This window comes from Microtus oregoni, unplaced genomic scaffold (assembly GCF_018167655.1).
Source record: "Microtus oregoni isolate MIOR12 unplaced genomic scaffold, Mior012 000098F_ref0000018, whole genome shotgun sequence".
Taxonomy (NCBI): domain Eukaryota; kingdom Metazoa; phylum Chordata; class Mammalia; order Rodentia; family Cricetidae; genus Microtus; species Microtus oregoni.
The window spans coordinates 2397000-2413965 of NW_024544711.1; the positions used below are offsets into that span (position 1 = coordinate 2397000).

A 16966-nucleotide genomic window follows, 5' to 3' on the forward strand; every position below is an offset into this window, starting at 1 on the left:
GCTCCTTGGGGCATAGCCACCTGTCACGCATCACTAAACCCCAGCATCTAACCAAATGCTTGACACAGAATAGGTGCGTAACATGGTTGACAGAATGAACAAACGCATATCTGATTCTTGAGGGGAAGTACCCTCTGCTGCTTCCCTGAGCATAGGCTAGTGTCCTTCAGCCCGGTGAATGAATGATACCTTTTCTCCTCTCTCTTGCAAATGTTGCTGAGAGGTTGTTAGGGATGTGAAGCCAAATCTACAATGAGTTCCCTCTTCATCCCTACTAAGATGGCTGGAATGTAGATCCAGAAGATAGCCAGTGGTAGAGAGGATATGGAGGAACCAGAACCCCGAGGCACCCCTGGTGAGCATGTACAGTGGTGTGGCTGCTTAGACATCTAGTCTGGGAGTTCTTTTTGGTTGTTTAGTTTTTTGAGACAGGGTTTTTCTGTGTGGCCCTGGCTATCATGGAACTTGCTCTGTAGACCAGGTTGGCCTCGAACTCACAGTGATCTACTTGCCTCTGCCTCCCAAGTGCTGGGATTAAAGGCATGCACCACTACCTCCCGGCCTCTGGGAGTTCTTTGATAAAAAATGAAAAAAGTTAAATTCCCAGAGTTACCATACACTCGAGAAATTCCACTCATGGGTGTATCCTCAAGACTGAAAGCCTGTGTGCTTACAAACACCTGAACATGAATGTCCGCAGAAGCATTAATCATCAGCCCAGATGTGGAAGTGATCCAAATGATTCAACAATTCAAACTATTAAATGGATGAATAAAATGTCATCCATTCACACACTAGAATATCACTTCACCATAAAAGGAATACACTCACCCATGCTCCAGCATGGATGGGCCTTAAGATACAGTAAGGCCACTTACTATATGGTTATACTTGTACAAAATGTCTACTATAAATTAATCCACAGGGGCAGAAAGCAAGAGTAGTGGTCGTGGGATGGGAGAAGTGGGGGGTGACTGCTAACACACATGACACGTCTGGGGTGATGATGAGAATGTTCTGAATTAGTGGGGATAGTTACATAAGCTGGTGACTATACTGAAAACCACTGAGTCATACTTTAAAAGGACAAATTTTATGGTATGCAAATTACATCTAAAAAAATTAATTAAAAACATGACCAGAAGGGGAAAACCCAGGACGTAGTTGCCATGAGTGTTATGGTGCATGTTGTCTCAGACCTTCGGAGAAAGGTGAGATGGGACAGAGGCTGAGCGGGCGCACTGATTCCCTCCTCTCTGCTGTCCAGGCTGCAGCGCTATCCTGCTTTTAGCACCGGCAGACCTTCTGCCCCTCTTGAAGGTCCAGACCCACTGCCTTGAGCTATTCAGCTGTGCAGCTGTGTATTTTGCTGTGCAAAAGGCTCATTTTCTTTTAGTTCAGGTGTTCATCCTCCCCCTACTTTGTTAGGAGAGGCGCATGCTCTCAGGCTGAGGACTCTACCTTCCTGTCAGTCATTTCTATGTTGATAATCAAGGCTGTGTCTTTCTGGAACTCAGAGCGGGGTCAGGCTGAATACAACCCATGTGTTAGTGTGTTCATGTGCAGATGTGTTCAACCAGCTACTCCCTTGCCCAGAGGCCTCTACCGCATGCCTACACCTCATGCCAAAGCTGCCTGCCCTGTGCTTGGTATCCTGGGTCAGTTCCCTTTCACTTGGGACAGGGTTGTTGGTTTCTGTAAGGCAGAAGGGGATTGCACTATGCAGACTGTTTTGTTCCAAGCTCTGTCTGTGTCTGTAGACTCCTTTTCCCTGTCAGCCCAGGGAGGCTGGAAGCTCCCTTGAGATCCAGAGCTGCCACTTCCGGAGGGCCTGCTCCGATCTGGGAAAGACAACTATGGCTCTACCCTAGTGGAGAGGTAGGTAGCCATCCAAGAGTGGGATGATGCCCTTTGACGCCCTACCCTGCCCCTGTGGACCTACTTCCCTGGGGCCTGGGCAGGGCCCCACAAACCCACCTTGGGATGAGTTATTGGGGGCAGGCTCAGCTCCCCGCTGCCCACCCTCCACCCCCTCCTCAGGGTGTGGTTTTTGCAGATCTGCTGGGTTTCACTAGTAAACACGAAATCCACGCATCTCTGCTTGGGAAATCAGCTATGACCACATCTCTACATCAAGAGTCGTCTTGCCTGCTGTGGACTGGACACAGCAGCCAGGCAAAGAGATGTGTATGGTATATGCAAGGATGCATGAGTGTGTGTGTGGGTGAGGTGCAGAAAGCAGCCTCAGCAGCAAGTCCAGAATCCCAGGAGTCCAGGAGAAGCTTAACTCAGCCTAAGGGAGGAAAGCTGAGCTTCAGGAAGGGAAGGCACTTGCATGGAACACAGAGCTGGAACCAGCGCAAATGTCAGAACTCTTGCTCCTCCTGGGCCTCTGCTCTCACACCAGGCTGCAGGGGCAAGAGGCACTGAAGCCTGTGGGCTGCTGGGATTCCATCTCTGCATGAGATCCTATGCTCAGCCCAGTGTACTACCTGCTTCTGAAGCCTATGGAAGACCGGCATGCTGCAGGCTGAGGGGTCATTCATGTCTGTGGTTGCAGCTTCCTGGTGAGTCAGACCCTCAAGACTCTGGCCCTGCACATTGGCGAGGGCATAGCTGCAGCGGCGTTCTGCGCAGGAACCCTTCCTGCTCCTTTTGTCTCACAAAGAGATATCTCGCTTTGTCTCCTACAGGGCCATCACTCAGGGTGCTCTGCCTCTTTACTGTCCTTCTGCACACAGATAAGCCTGGCAAAGATGGTGCTCCATCTACCTGAACACGGCAACAGGACCATGTGTGCATGTGACCTCAGCAGGATGAATAAGAATACCTTCTCATACCCGCCCCCAGGAGGATGCAGAGATGGGGGCTGGCTGATGTGGGACTCTCGGAGACAGGTGCCATCTCTTTCTGCTTCACTCCCTAAACACGGGAGATGCTGTTTCATAGTAGAAAAGAAAGAAACCAACCCACTCCCAGTTCTTGAATTTCTTCTATCTGGAGCCAGCATGACCTTTGGACTTCCTAGTTTCATGAGCGAATATGTGGTTTCCTTAGGGTCCCAAAGCCAGGCCTGACAACCCAGCAGAAAGAGATTCTCTGTTGTGACACTGGGCCAGACACTGTGAGCCAGCAAGCCAAACAGTTCTGAGGCCCTCTTTTGTAAGTCTTCAAAGTGGGCACACAGTCAGTGAGCCGGGTCTGTTATCCTTAAATGGAGGCTGCCCACAGGCCCCAGGTACTCAAGCCTCCCCAAGGCCTGGCTCAGGTGCCCAACGATGCAGCTGGCAACAGACACGCAGCTCACACCCACCCCAGGCCTGTCTCTTCCCAGTCTTGCTCCTGACAGCCCAGCCTCCCGTAATTGCCTTCTAAAAATATCCTTCCCCCCACCCCCACCTCTTGATTTCAAAATATTTAGTTTTCAGGGTATTTAAAATGAGAGCTGGCGGCTCTTCCAGGCCCAGATAACAAAACTAAACATTTATGCTTTGACTGCATTTCTCTGAATTGGCTGAGATCTTGGGGTTGATGTGCAGCAGCAGGAGGGAGGGGAGCTGAGCGCAAGACAGATCATGTGCCAGTCTCCTGAGGGGGCAGCCCATCGGCTCTGCCAACCCTCCACCATCCGGGACCCTTCCCTTTCTCGAGGGCCACCTACCGCTGTTAACGTGGAGCCGGCCCCGCACGGTGTCCTTCCCAAGGATGTTCTCCGCCTCGCAGACATACTCCCCCGCATCCTCCACCTTCACTTTGTTGAACTGCAGTCGGGAGTTCTTTCTGGGTTTGGGAGAGGAAAGAGGGAGAGAGGTGTGAGCCAGGGTCGGTGGACCTTATCAGTGGTCACTGAGTGGTCACTTCAAAGAACCACCATGGCTGTATAGGCTGGGCGAGAAGAAGGTCCCTCAGACCGTTGTTTTTTTTTTTTTTTTTTTTTTTTTTTTTTTTTTTTTCTGGAGTGCAGGTGATACACTGAACCCTGGAACAGGAGGAGACTTGAACCCTCAGGACAACATATCCAGCCAAAGCACACATGTTCTAACTATGAATTCTCACATCTTTTTTCTCGGTGCTGGGTTTCTCTGTACCACTTTTTCTTGGGGGAAGAATGCCAGGGCCCTTAGGGAAATCATGTGGCCACATCTCTCATTCCCAGTTGCCTTTGCCATCCATAGAAGTAGGAGATTGTCACTATTCAGGGTTATGGTTTGAACGTGTTTCCTGAAGTCCACTGGTGTCCCCACTGCAATGGTACTAGCAGGTCAAGAAGACACGTTTAGAGAAGGCCCTCATACCTTTGATTTTAGAATTCCCAGCCTCTATATCTATGGGCTAAACACATCCCTACTGTTTATAAGTGAGCCCATCTGGATGCTCTCCTAGAGCAGCAGCATGCACTCTGACTCCCGGACACCAGGGAGAGCATCTATCTGATAGCTTCATGGCAATTGTATCAATCCATGGTACCACTCCACGTCTTTCTCCTACTGTTGACTCAAGCTTGCCATTGAGAGGCGCTCTGTAGCCTCTCCAAGAGGCTTTTGTTTAACTTCATCCTCAGATGTGTAGCAAACACCTCCCAAATGCTGGAAACCATGTACTCCAGGGTCTAGAGCCTTAGGGCCAATTAGGGTATTCTCTTCTAATGTACGGGCAAACTCAGTCTTAGAAGGCTCTTGGATCGCGGGTAGACACTCAGCAAGGCAAAGCAGAGGTGGACCAGGAGCTGAGGCCAGAGAACACACCAGGAGCTAGGGCTAGCCTCTTCCTCCAGTCTCTCACTTGAGTGGTCTCAGGCAAGGTCCTAGCAGCACCTCCCCCAAGCTGTGATTCCAGAGCATCTGGCTTCGTCTGTTTTCTGAAAAACCGACTAAACCTTGCTTCCTCCTGGAGGCTTCCCTGCCTTGGTTCTGCAAGGCTCTGCTCACAGCTCCCAACCCTTCCTGAAACTGATGATGCTCTTTGGGGTCCAGAAAGTGCTCAGGATAAAGCTAGGGACCTGAGAAAGGACATAGTGTGCCATGCTGTGACTTCCTCTTCTTTTTAGCGAGGGGTCAAAAACCAGATTCCTTGCATGTGCACAGCTGGCTGGAGTATGTGCGGGGTATAGCCAGGCTGCCACTGTTCTGTCTAAGCCCCAGGGATGCAAAAGAGAGCCATGATACTGCTGGGATAAGGATTGGTGTGGGGATGGGGGACAGGATATGGGGAAGGAATGGTGGGAGAGTTGAGCAGAGAGCACCTCCCTCTTGGTTTTGGAATTGGCCTCTTCTCAAGCATATCATTCCCAGATTCCCTTGAGGTTGGTGCAGACTGATGGACCTTACTGCAGTGGCGCTGGCCTTGCCAGTGTGATGACGGTGGCTTAACTATATGCCCTACCATTCCTGGTTCGCGCTGGGTTTCTCCTTGGGCGCGTGCCTGCCCATGGCCCTCCTCTATCAACTAGTTTCCTTCATTAAGAAGAGCTCTGGAGGCCCCTCTGACCAAGCGAGTATCTGCTTCCCAGCTCAACCTAATTAGATAACCACAGCATCCCACTTCCCCGGGACAAAGCTCTCCTCACTTTCCTGCATGCTGGATAGGCGGGGGTGGGAGATGGTGTTAGCTGAGGGCAGAAGAGTTTGTGCACAGGGGACCTAGAGCCAGCAAGATCTTCATGGTCACCTACAGCTGCACTAAAAGGAACTTTTCTCATATGATGCCAATTGTAGCAGGACAAGGCTAAGCAGCAGTACAGACTTGGGGGAAGGACTCCCACCCAGGGACGCATAAGACCAGGATCAACGAGCATCAGGGCTTGGCAAAGGCTCCCCTTTTGGACAAGAAAGAGGAGACAACTCTCAGGTGCAGCAGGTATAGGCATCTTGATCCACAGGGGCCCAGAGATCTCAGGGAAACGGGATCCAGAGCTGCAGCTGGGAGTGGCCCTGGGCTCTCAGGCCCTGAAGTTGCTGGGTCTCTCCTTATCCACAGGTCCATCTGGAGTTCCTAGGATCCAGGGCTTTCTTCTTGCCTTCCTGGAAGGCAGGCAGGGTGCATACTCCTGCCACCCCATCCATTTGCTGACCCAGGTCTGCCCCTGCAAAGGGAGCTGTCCCACTCTCCCTAGCCGGTTCTCTGCTGGCAAGGACAGGATCTGGGCAGCCCCACACTTTCCCCAGTGCCTACCTCCCCTGCCTGCCTGAGGGGCCTGTCCCAGCCTGCCCCTCATAAATAAGGGAACAGGCGGTTCTGCAGAGGAGGGCCCGTGCCCTGGGCTCGGGGGGCAAGTGTTCTCCTGGCTCAGGAAGGCCTGGATGACAATGCAGTTTGGCGGGCACAGAGACAGACAGTCAGCCCCTGTCGGGAAGACGGTCTCTGCCAGCAAACAGAGATGCCAACGCTGGATGTAGCCCGGGCAGGTAGAGCATGAGGAACTCAGGGAGGAAGGAGAGAAAGGTTCCTCAGAGAGGAGACTCCTAGCTCTGTGCGTGGTTCTGGCTCCCTTGCTAGTAAGAGAGTGGGCAGTTCTCTTGAAGTCACTTTGGTCACAGTTAATGAGAAGTTCCCTGTCATGGCCTCCTCCTCCACAGCTAACAGGACAGGTGGGACCAGGGATGGCCATTTCAGAAGGCAGCATGTGGGGGAGGGGCCATGTCTGCCACCCAGGGAAAGAGCTGACTAGGCCTTGTCTCTGGATTAAGTCACCCATGTGTCAGATGAATCTGAGGCCCTACCAGGAAGTAAGTTGTTTAGAAGGTTGGACCATCCATAGGGGCCCCTGTTCAGCCTCTTGAAGGATGACCTCACACGCAGGAGAGGAGGGCCAGCCCTGGGAGGTTCTTCTCAGTCTCACACTGACTGTGGATCTCTGCTTCCAGGCTTATAGGGGAGTAGGGGGATGTGGGGCAGACGCTCCCGTGAGGAGCAGTGGTGGATTGCTCAGTGGTGAGATGAACTGTCTAAAGTACTGTCAGGGACCATGAGCTGACTGGAGGGCTCGGGCAGATAGATATTCCCATAGCGTTCATGCTGGGCCTTGGCGGGCTGTGCCAGGGACAAGAGGGGCAACTTTCCTAGTACAGGGGACAGCCTGGGCCCAAGTCCAGGGTTGTGAAAGCAAAGACCAGGGATTGGGCCTCTAGTTGGGACAGATCGGCAGGGTGGTGTGATGTTTAGGCCAGCAAGGAGGGAGGACCTCAAGGCTGTCAGATAAGGAAGGGATGATCTCGTGGGGGTCTGGATCGGAAAGGATCATTTGTAGGGGACCAAGAACTAGATTCATAAGCCAAACAGGGTGCAAGACTGATCAACTTTTTTTTTCTCTGAAAAACAGGTGGAGGCTATTATTATATATATAATAATTATATGTAATACACATATAATGTATTTTATATATCTATATCTATAAAATCATTATACCAGATTCTATGCTGGAAATTGGCCCAGCGCCTCATGAAAGCAGGGGCCACAGCTGTCTTATTCACCAATGTCTCCCGAACCTCTAGCAGAGTGCGTGACACACAGCCAATACTCTATACCCACAGGTTAGCTCCATGAATTAATTCACAAAGGCAGGAGAGGATGAGAAGCTAGGAGGGGAGAAGGTGAGAAACATTTAGGTCAGGGAAGTCAGGTCCACCTGCAGAGGCGGCAAGGGGCGGGTGCTGGGGAGGGGCCGGGTGTGCACAGCAGAGGAGCTGGACTACGAGCAGCTGGGGTAATGAGGGTGGGGTGGAGGGGCTGGCTGGGAGCATTCTGAGTCAGAGACCCCTTAGGAGTGGTGTTTGGGGCTCAGCTGGCAGCACAATGTGGAACTTGGGTGAAACTGCCACCATGCCTACAGCTGGAGGCCTGGGGTCTCAGAGGGGCAGAACCATAAGAGGGGGGCATCACCCACTGGCGCCGAGGGAGAGAGCAGTGAAGGCTAAGATGCGGGAAAGCCCAGCACCAGTGGAATCAGGGAGGTCTGACTCACAGGAGGGCCAGCTGAGAAGCCACAGGGAGAGGCAGCCGGTGTCACAGCTGGGAGGCCCAGACTTGGGAGCCCAGAGGTCATGGGGTGGAGGGGCTGGGCTGTGATCAACTGGCTGCCTTGGGGAAGGCAGTGTGGCCAGAGGATAAGAGGTGTGGAGTAGGGGCCTGAGGTGACTTGCACAGAAGTGGAAGGAACAAGGGAGACAGACAATAGCTGGAAGCGGGGAGGAGGCAGTAGCCAGGGATCCTGGCTCAGAAGAGGCATGGGCAGGGTAGTCTGCTGGGAGGGAGAGAGGGAGAGGCTAAAGTGACCAAAGAAAGACAGGAACTGGTGGTGCCTCAGCAGAGTGGAGCGAGCGTGCATGCATGCGTGCGTACGTGTGTGTGTGTGTGTAAGTGGCGTGAGTACGTGAGTGTGCGAGTGAGTGTGTGTGTATCGTAAGGCAGGGTATGAGACAGTGTGGTGCCAGGCCTGGTGAGACGGGGATGGCAGTTGAGTGCCATGTTGGGAGCAGGGCAAGAGGTCAAGGGCCAGCACCTTCCCTGGCTTTGTAGACTTAGGGAGAAGCTGGGGTGTGGGGAGGTGCCTGCTCCAGCCTTAGCTCCGTGAGGCCTGTCTACTAGTTCTTCTAGGCTGGTACCAAGACTATAGTGGGGTGGTGAGGAGGAGTGGAGGTACCTGGTTGGTTAGGCTGAATTTCTTGCCAGTGCTATAGAGAGGGGACACAGAGGAACGCTACCCCGAACCTCCCCACCTTTCTAACTACCGTAACTCCCTCAGGAGTTAGCCTTCTTATTTGTAGCCACAGACCTCTTATCTAAACCCGTCCTGCATGGCTCTTTGCCTGGGCCACTTTCTGTCTTTGTCTCAAGTAACTGGTTTTCCTTTGGTTCGAGTCTTGGAAGGAGAAGGGAGGCAAAGCCAAGCTCTTGAACCCCACTTCTCCACTCAGGTTTCAGGCCTCTGAGGTGTGATAGGGGCAGCCTGAGCCTGTACCTAACACTTTCTGTTGTGGGTAGGCTGATGCTCTCTGAAGCAATAGACAGCCTAGTTTGCATTTTGTGGATATCTCTGAAGTGGGTGGTTGCAGGCTACACTGGGGAGTGAGGGCAGAAAAGACTTGAGGGGTTCCTTAGTCTACCTAGACCCCAGAGCCCACAGAGAAAGGTAGGATAGAAGTGCGTTTAGTGGCAGACAGGTAGGAGCTGCCCTAGAGTCCTGGTTCTCCCAGCACCCCCTCTCCTTGCCTGGATGGTGGTGAGTATCTTTCCCAGCCTGAAGACTCAGAGTGTGCAGGCAGACCCCCTGATGTCAGTCAGCGGTCTCTTCCCACTTACTAAGCTCTCCACAAATGGCAACTTGTCAAGTCAGGACCCCAGCCTTTTGTCTTATGTGACTCCCCAAAGACTTTCCACCAACAGGGGCTTCCACCTCAAACTGCCAGATTTGGGGTCTCTCAAGCAAGACTTGTGCTGTTAAGACAGCTCAGAGTCAAATGGCCTCCAACCTTTAGACACATAAATTGCTTCACTTGTTTTTTTTTTTTTTTTTTTTTTTTTTTTTTCTGAGACAGGGTCTCATCTAGCTAAAACTGGTCTCAACTTGCTAGGTAGCCGAAGATGACCTTGAACTTCTGATCTTCCTGACTCCACCTCCCAAGTGCTGGGATCAAAGGGCTGTGCCACCACGCCTGGTTTTATGTGGTGCTAGGTTTGAACCCAAGGCTTTGTGCACGCTAAGCAAGCACTTTATCCTCTGAGCTGCATCCCCAGCCCTGGGAATTGCCTAATCCTTGTCTGCAATGCCAGGGCAGGAGGGCTCAGCAGTCAGGGAAGCACTGGGCATGGCAAGAAAGGGTTGCACGGAGGGGGACCTGACTAGGTTCCGTGCTGGGCTTGGGGATGTGACTCTGGAGCTGGTGGGACGGAGGTACTGCTCACCTGCCATTGCCGTACTTGATGCGAATATCACGACTGCGGTTGAGCTCCTTGCCATCCTTGAACCAACGGTAGGAGGGCTGGGGGTTCCCTGCTGCCGCTTCGCACTTCAGCGACTGCTTCTCACCCACCTCTCCCGTCTGGCTCTTCATCTTCTTCAGCTTGGGCCGGGTAGCTGCGGGGTACAAGGCAGGTAGGTCAGTGTGGGGGTGGTGGGAACAGAGCCAGGCACGAGCAGTAAGAGTCCCCATCTTGAGGCTGGAACTGGGGAGACTAGAAGTCATCCCTCCTGGCATTTTTCTTTAGTCCAACTCCATCTGCACTTAGAGTCTTCAGTGGGAACAAGGTCCTGCTACTTCTGGGCACTTCTCTGGCCTTGGGAGGGTACCAAGAGCTTCACATTCGCTTGTAAAACCTTCACCACCCCATGACTTCACTGCTGTGTTTAAACCCATTTATAGACAGGGAAACTGAGGCTTAGGAGAGTGAAGTCACTTCCCCGAGGGTCAGTAATGGAGCTGAGGTTCAAATTCAGATCATGACCTCAGTGTTTGAGATCTGACTCCTGTCTTTCCTCTCTCCACTTCCTCACTCCTCCCCGACCCCGGGGCCCAGAAGGCACAGGAAGACAAGGTGGTGGACTTAGCAATCACTTTCAGACACTGTGACCTGGCATTGCCACTGTAGTATGGGTGGTAGAGCCCAGAGGAGCAGCCCTCATCCTAGCCCTGGGGATAGGTCTCAGGCTGCTAAGAGTGAAAGGATTGGCTGTGGGAGGAAATGAGGAGGTGAGGCAGGTGGAGGAAGCTCTGAGCTGAAGGAACGTGAGCCAGAGCAGTGGGTTGTCAAAGGTGAAGCAGGGCAGCTACGCCGGTGGGCCCAGGCCTGGACAGGAAGCTCCAGGCTTTCTCCCCTGTGTCTGAAACCCCAGGCTGTTCCCACATACCTAGACTCCCATATGTCATCTCTGTGGGTCACTCCATGCCACCTTTAAACACACACACACACACACACACACACACACACACACACACACGGAGACAGAGAGACTTTGTTCCCAGGAAGGGGAAGATATGCTGGCCTACCTGCACATAATGATTTGCACTAAGATGGCCCTTCCTAGGACATGTGACTTTCCATGTATACTCATTCCTGAACTTAGTGGCAAGAGTCACACTCCAGTGTGGGTGGAGCTGACTCAGAGGTTCAGAAACTCAACCGAGACCACACAACCACAGAGCTGAGGCCAAGACCTGGGTGTTTTGGTTTGCAGCGTGTCAGGTAGGTGGCAGGTTGGTGTCTGCTTTTGGAGCCTCGTCTCTCACTGAGGGATGCAGAACCTGAGTTTGAGTTCTCCCATTAGCGTAAGGGAGGGTCTACCAGCGTCAAGAACTGTGTCTGGGGACTTGCTGGCCCTGTCTACACCATCAGTCACCAGTCCTTTCTTTTATTGTGGCTCAGAGCCCTGACAATGGACTATATAGACTGCAAAGAAAGGCCTTGCTAGAGGCAGACTTTCCTTCCTAACTTACCCCAAGCTTGCTCACAAGTAGGAGGGAAATCAGAGTAAGGTACAGAGACCAGATTCAAAGTGCAAGAATGCGTTCTCTGAAAATGTGTTGTCGGGCTAGGTGTAAACACAGACACCTGGGAAAGTCATTTTGTTCAGTTTAGAAAATGACAAAACCCAGTGAGTAGGCAGAAGCAAACTAAACCATCCACTATTTCAGTACTTGGAAATCACACACATGCATACATACACATACTCACATGCACACACGCATGCATACATACACATACTCACATACACGCACATGCACGCACACACACACAATTTTTAAACACAATGGGACCAGTAACATGATTCTTTCATTTAAAGAAACAATGCGACTTCTTTACCTCAGTGTTCAGTATCAAAAACAGCATTTTTCAAACCTAACTCACAGAGAGTACAATGTCTGGAGAGATGAAGACATCATTGCTAAGAAAAGGGTTCCCTGATGAGCTGGTCCGGGGAAGACATGGATGGATGCAGTCCAGGAAGGGCCTTCATTTACCTTGGTCTGACTACGTAAGGGCTTTCAAACCTTTTCTGTGGGATCCTCAATAGTACTTCTGGGGAATAAAGTTCTATGTCATAACTTACATGTGTATATGTGCACAGATGTATATATTTTAATACATAATATCGTCACATGATTCAAATGCTAAGAAGAGTGTATATTTTATAAAACAAATCTCCCTCTAGCTTCTCAGAATAGCCAGGGCGTAACTAATTTTATCAGTTCTTTGATATCCTTTAGAGATCTTTCATGCATACAAAAAATTTCCCTGGCATTCGCACAAATATTTTTCCACAGAATCACTTTTCACACTTGCATAATATTCCTGTGTGGGTGTATCATAATTTATGTAACTTACTGCTGTTGGGAGGTGCTTAGCATGCCCTCCCTTTGCTCCCATTACAAATCAACCCCTGAGGGCCCACTCTGTGGCTTCACTTTTGCACACATCCAGGGACACATCCTGCCTGAGTTCTAGTCTAGGTTTGGCCACTTGTTAGCTTTGGGTCCTGAGGTCGTTGACCTAATTTGTCTGCTTCGGTTTTTCTCATCCACAAACCACAGGAGATAAAGAACAGCTCCTGCCTTGTGCGATGGCAGCGAGCAGTGTATGAGATAATGCATGTAGAACCTGGCAGGCAGAGGGCGCGGAATAAAGGTTAGCTGTTATTATTACTATCCTCAATTGTTTCCTAAGGCAATCTTCCGAAAAGTGGGATTGCTGAGTCTAGGGCCGTGCAATCTTTCTTAGCAATGATTCCCGTGAAAGTCATTTTATTTTGCCAAATTGCCCCCCTTGGAAAAGGCTATTCCGATCCACATTCCTCCGCTGAATGACAGGGTCTGTTTTTTATTTTGTTTCCACACCCTCACCATCTCGGGGCATTATCACGTCTTTAATCTCTACCAATTAGCTAAGCAAAAGATAACGTCTCTTTGTTGTAATTTGCATTTATTCGATGACTGTTGCCGGCTGAACAGTTCTAAGTGTATCAGCCCATTGTGTTTATCCTTCGGAGTTGTTCCTTCTTGTCTGCAGTCTGTTTTTCGACCTAGGGCTCATCTTATGAATTTGCAAGAGCGCTCTGAAAAGAGTGAGTCTATAACCTTTTGTTACAACGTTTCCTCCCAGTTATCTGCTTCTGGCATTTTAAAATACACGGCTGGCCTCCTTTCCCTCCCTTCCTTCCTCTTTTGTGCCAAGAGAGTTTGCGCATCAGTATACTGTGGGACCTTCTGGAACTTCATGACTCAAAGTAGGAGTCCTTCCCAGAATCCTTCTTTTCCCCGTGCCCCATGCTTTCACCTGTGCCAGATTCCCGAAAACACATCATACTTCCGAACTCTGGGAGCCAATGGGAACCATCTGGAGACTTTAAAACCTGGGCAGGGGTCTGGGTACAGTGCAGGCACTGAGAGACAGGGCTGGGAAAGCCGTCCGTCTGTATCTGCATCTTTCACATGTGCTGGAGAGTGTGCACAAACGCTGGACACCCCAGGGCCTGGAGACACCCGGAGCACAGCCTCACAATGGGCGTCGTTCTACGGTTGACAGACAGCTGTCATCTAACCGTGGTCTAGTGCTGACCAAGGTTAGTCTGCTTTGCCTTCCTTGTGACTGGGACATAGAAAGTTTCTGGTAGGTTCTAACGCACCCACTTTCCCTACTAGAGTTCTGACACCAAGGAAGCCTTGTCCCCCATCCCCGTGGGCCACTTTGCTCCCAACCTGACCCCAGCCAGCCACCAAGGGGTGGGAATGACATCTGGCAGGGAGAAGACATGCTGAATCTGCTGTCTTGCTTCGTGACTTGAGCCAGGGCCCACTGCAGCATGTGAGGGTGACGGGCCAGGAATGCACCAGACAGAGGCAGCCAGCAGGCAGGACTGGAGCGTCCGAGGAACTGAGGGTTCCAAAGCCATCCTACATCTCTGTTAAAACACAGGCTATTGTTTTAGATCCTAGGGTCACTCTCCATCCTGTGGGAACTCACGGGTCTCACTAGCCACTTCTTTATAGTTCGTGCACTTCTAAACAACCCCGACTAGTTCACTCACTCCACGTTCAGCCATCTATCCATCCGTCCGTCCGTCCGTCCGTCCGTCCACCAACTCAATTCATTTCTAGTGAATGATTCAAACTGCTCCATGCCAGGCACTGTTCATTCACTGGGGACTGAGCTAGACAGTCCTGAACTTGGGGAGCCTGACTTCAGTAAGCAACCAATCAACCAAAGAGCAAGTGTGAGGCGGTGAGAGTGAGCTTGAGAGTTCACAGGCCTTAACAGCTTACGAAGCTGAGGAGAGCAGGGGTTGGAGAGACAGGCAAGGCTTCAGGTGACAGGGTTGTACCAGCCAGGATGGGAAACCTGGACTGGGCTTGTATTTTTCTTTTTAACATGTTATGTGTCCACTAGACAGTTTTAAAGCATTGGGCAGCACTGGCCTAAAGGGCAAGAACATAAGAATAACCACATGCCTGCATCATGCCATGGTCTGTACAGAGAGTTTTCTAGCTTTTGGAAGTTCCTCAGAAGAATCTCCCGAAAAGGAAGGCCAGGCATACTTACTAGGCTCAGTTTTCTGCACCTGGAAAGTTCTTTGGTGGATCTATCACAGTGGCTCAGATTGTAGGACAGAAGAGTGCACACAGATGGCCTTTGGAACAGTGCGCGGGGGACCTCTGCAGCCCCACTCCAGGGCCCAGAACCTTGGAAGCTTTCTGTGGCAAGGCTTGGGGACCTCTCCAAGATAGCCCTGATTTGTTCTGAAGGTGTCAGAGGAAAGCATTGGAGACTCAAGAACTGGGGGTGACAGACAGTTGTGTTGGTGTTTTAAGCTCTTAATCTGAAAGGACATGGATTCTCCTTTTGTGGCTTCCAGACATAAGACCCGGGACCAGTGTTCTGGGGTCACTTGGCCCAAGGTTCACAGTTTGTTCACGTGGCAGACCTCAGGTACCTAGGGACTGTCCTCAAAGGGTTTCAGACATGACTGAGCTAATTCCAGCCCCAGCCACAGCACCTACCTCCTCTGAGCTGGATGTATTTTATGCCCAGGGCCTAGAATGTCTCGCTAGAGTGTGGGTACAGAGACCATCACACTGTGTCCCAAGAGTGTCTTGAGGCCAGAGCTGAACCAAGCAGAGGAATGTTCCTGGGATGGAGGGGGTTCTGTCAGGACAAGAGCCAAAGCTGGCATTCGTCCTCTATTCTGCTCATGGTGTTTGCTGGGCATTTGCTGGGTCAGCTTTTCTGGCCTTGGCCTCACACAGATAGCACTTAACTATACGTGGAATGACCAGAACCCCCTGACTTAATTCGTCCCCTCAGCCATTCTTTGGTTACATAAGAAGTACATTTTGCTGTAGAAAAATTACACAACACAATAAGGAAAAAGGAAAACACATTAAAATAAATTCAATTATCTTCAGAGAGAGAACCCACTGCTCATATTTTCAAATATCACCTCCAAAAACATTTTTCTCTAAAGCCTTAGATCCCTTTTCAGACAACACACTGGAAAATACTTTTTTTTTTAACAAGTCAAGCGATACAGCCATAAATCATTTTAATGGCTGCTTATTAGTTCATTGCTCGGTTGAATTTGTCAGATTTTCTCCAGCCTTCTTCTGATATTAAGAACAGTGGGGAAGACTTTATCAGGTTGGCTTTGTGGCCCAGTGGAGGAGGAGCAGCACCCCTGAGGGTTGGGTGTGTTTCCCCTCAACGAGAGGAGGCTTCAAAAGCCCAGCACCCAGGCGTCAGGACAGATGACAGACATTGGATAAAAGCAATAGGAAGCTGTGCACATGAGAAGCCTTCCCACCCCTACCAGTGACACAGCAACACCAGTGCTCAGCTGGTGGCCTAGGAAGGCTCTTGATTGCTGAGCACGGTCCCCTCTGTTTTGTCTTCAGACCAAGTTTCCTCTGGGCTCAATTCCCACATTCCTTGGACTGGGGAGCCCAGGGGTCCCTTCCACCAGCAGTTCCAGGGTACCCTGATGGGGACAGTAGAGTGTGGAGAGATGGCCTTTGGGAGCTGTAAAGACAAGAGGAAGGCCTCCTCAGGTCTGCCCCTGCAGATTTCCCTGACTGACATGTTCCAGAAACCCTGAGGGTACATCTCATGCCGTGTTAAGTTGGACCGTGAGGTATCTGGTGGCTTCTTGTTTCCTGCCACCTAGTGCCAGACCAGAGCATCTGGCCTGTATCTATGTGACAGGCCATCCCCAGAGAGCACCTCATTAAAGATAGCAACCCAGAACAACAACCCGCTCCTTCCCCACAGCCCAGCCTGGAGACCAGTGCTGCTGCTGCTTGACCTCATTCCTCTCAGCAGTGGGCGGTGGGTGTGGAGTGCGGAGATCTGAGAGTGAGACAGACAGGCTGCGGCCAGGCAACCCAGGTGGGAAGGCCTGGCCCCACCTCCCCACTGCCAGAACCAAGGGCAGGGACACTGGACTCTTAAAAGGGTTAATGACCCCTCCCCTCATGACTAAGACTCAGCACTCGCCTTTGCAGCTAACACCTGGAGACTGTGCCTGGCATCAAAGTCTTCCTCTGCCCTGCTGCTGGCGGGCTGTGGGCCGGGCCCCCTCCCCACCCCTCTCTCCCACCTACAAAGTGGCTGCAACCTGTGCGAGGTTAATTACAGACTCCAAGTTCAAATGAGAAAAGAAAAAGCCAAAACAACCTTAAACTCAAAACATAGCTGGTTCAAGTGGGCACTCAGGAGCTGCTCTGTGAAATGGACTCTTGAGTGTCCTCCTCCCAGCCTGCCGAAGGGCCATTTGATGCCCACAGGTTAGCCTCACAGAAAGACTGGATGCCAGCTTGGGGTTTTGGCTTTTTATGGGCCATGTGTCCCCATCTGGTACCTGGATTTACTTTGCTCTTTTCCTATATTCACCCAGCAACTATCCATACCCAGCAGGCCCGTGTTGTGCCAGCACCTACCAGCCAGGGAGACAGTGTAGGATAAAACATTATCCCTGCCCTTGGGA

The 16966-nt window shown here is 51.2% G+C and overlaps 1 protein-coding gene across 2 annotated transcripts in view; it reads right to left on the reverse strand.

Annotated features, from left to right (window-relative positions):
* The window catches only part of LOC121442978 (pro-neuregulin-2, membrane-bound isoform), a 182399-nt gene that overhangs the window by 25026 nt on the left and 140407 nt on the right, over positions 1-16966 (reverse strand). For both annotated transcript variants that reach the window (XM_041644629.1, XM_041644630.1), the window contains exons 2-3: positions 9901-10072; positions 3662-3780 (exon numbers count right to left, since the gene is read on the reverse strand). In XM_041644629.1, coding sequence (XP_041500563.1) covers positions 3662-3780; positions 9901-10072 — 291 coding nt within the window. The remainder of the gene's footprint in view (positions 1-3661; positions 3781-9900; positions 10073-16966) is intronic.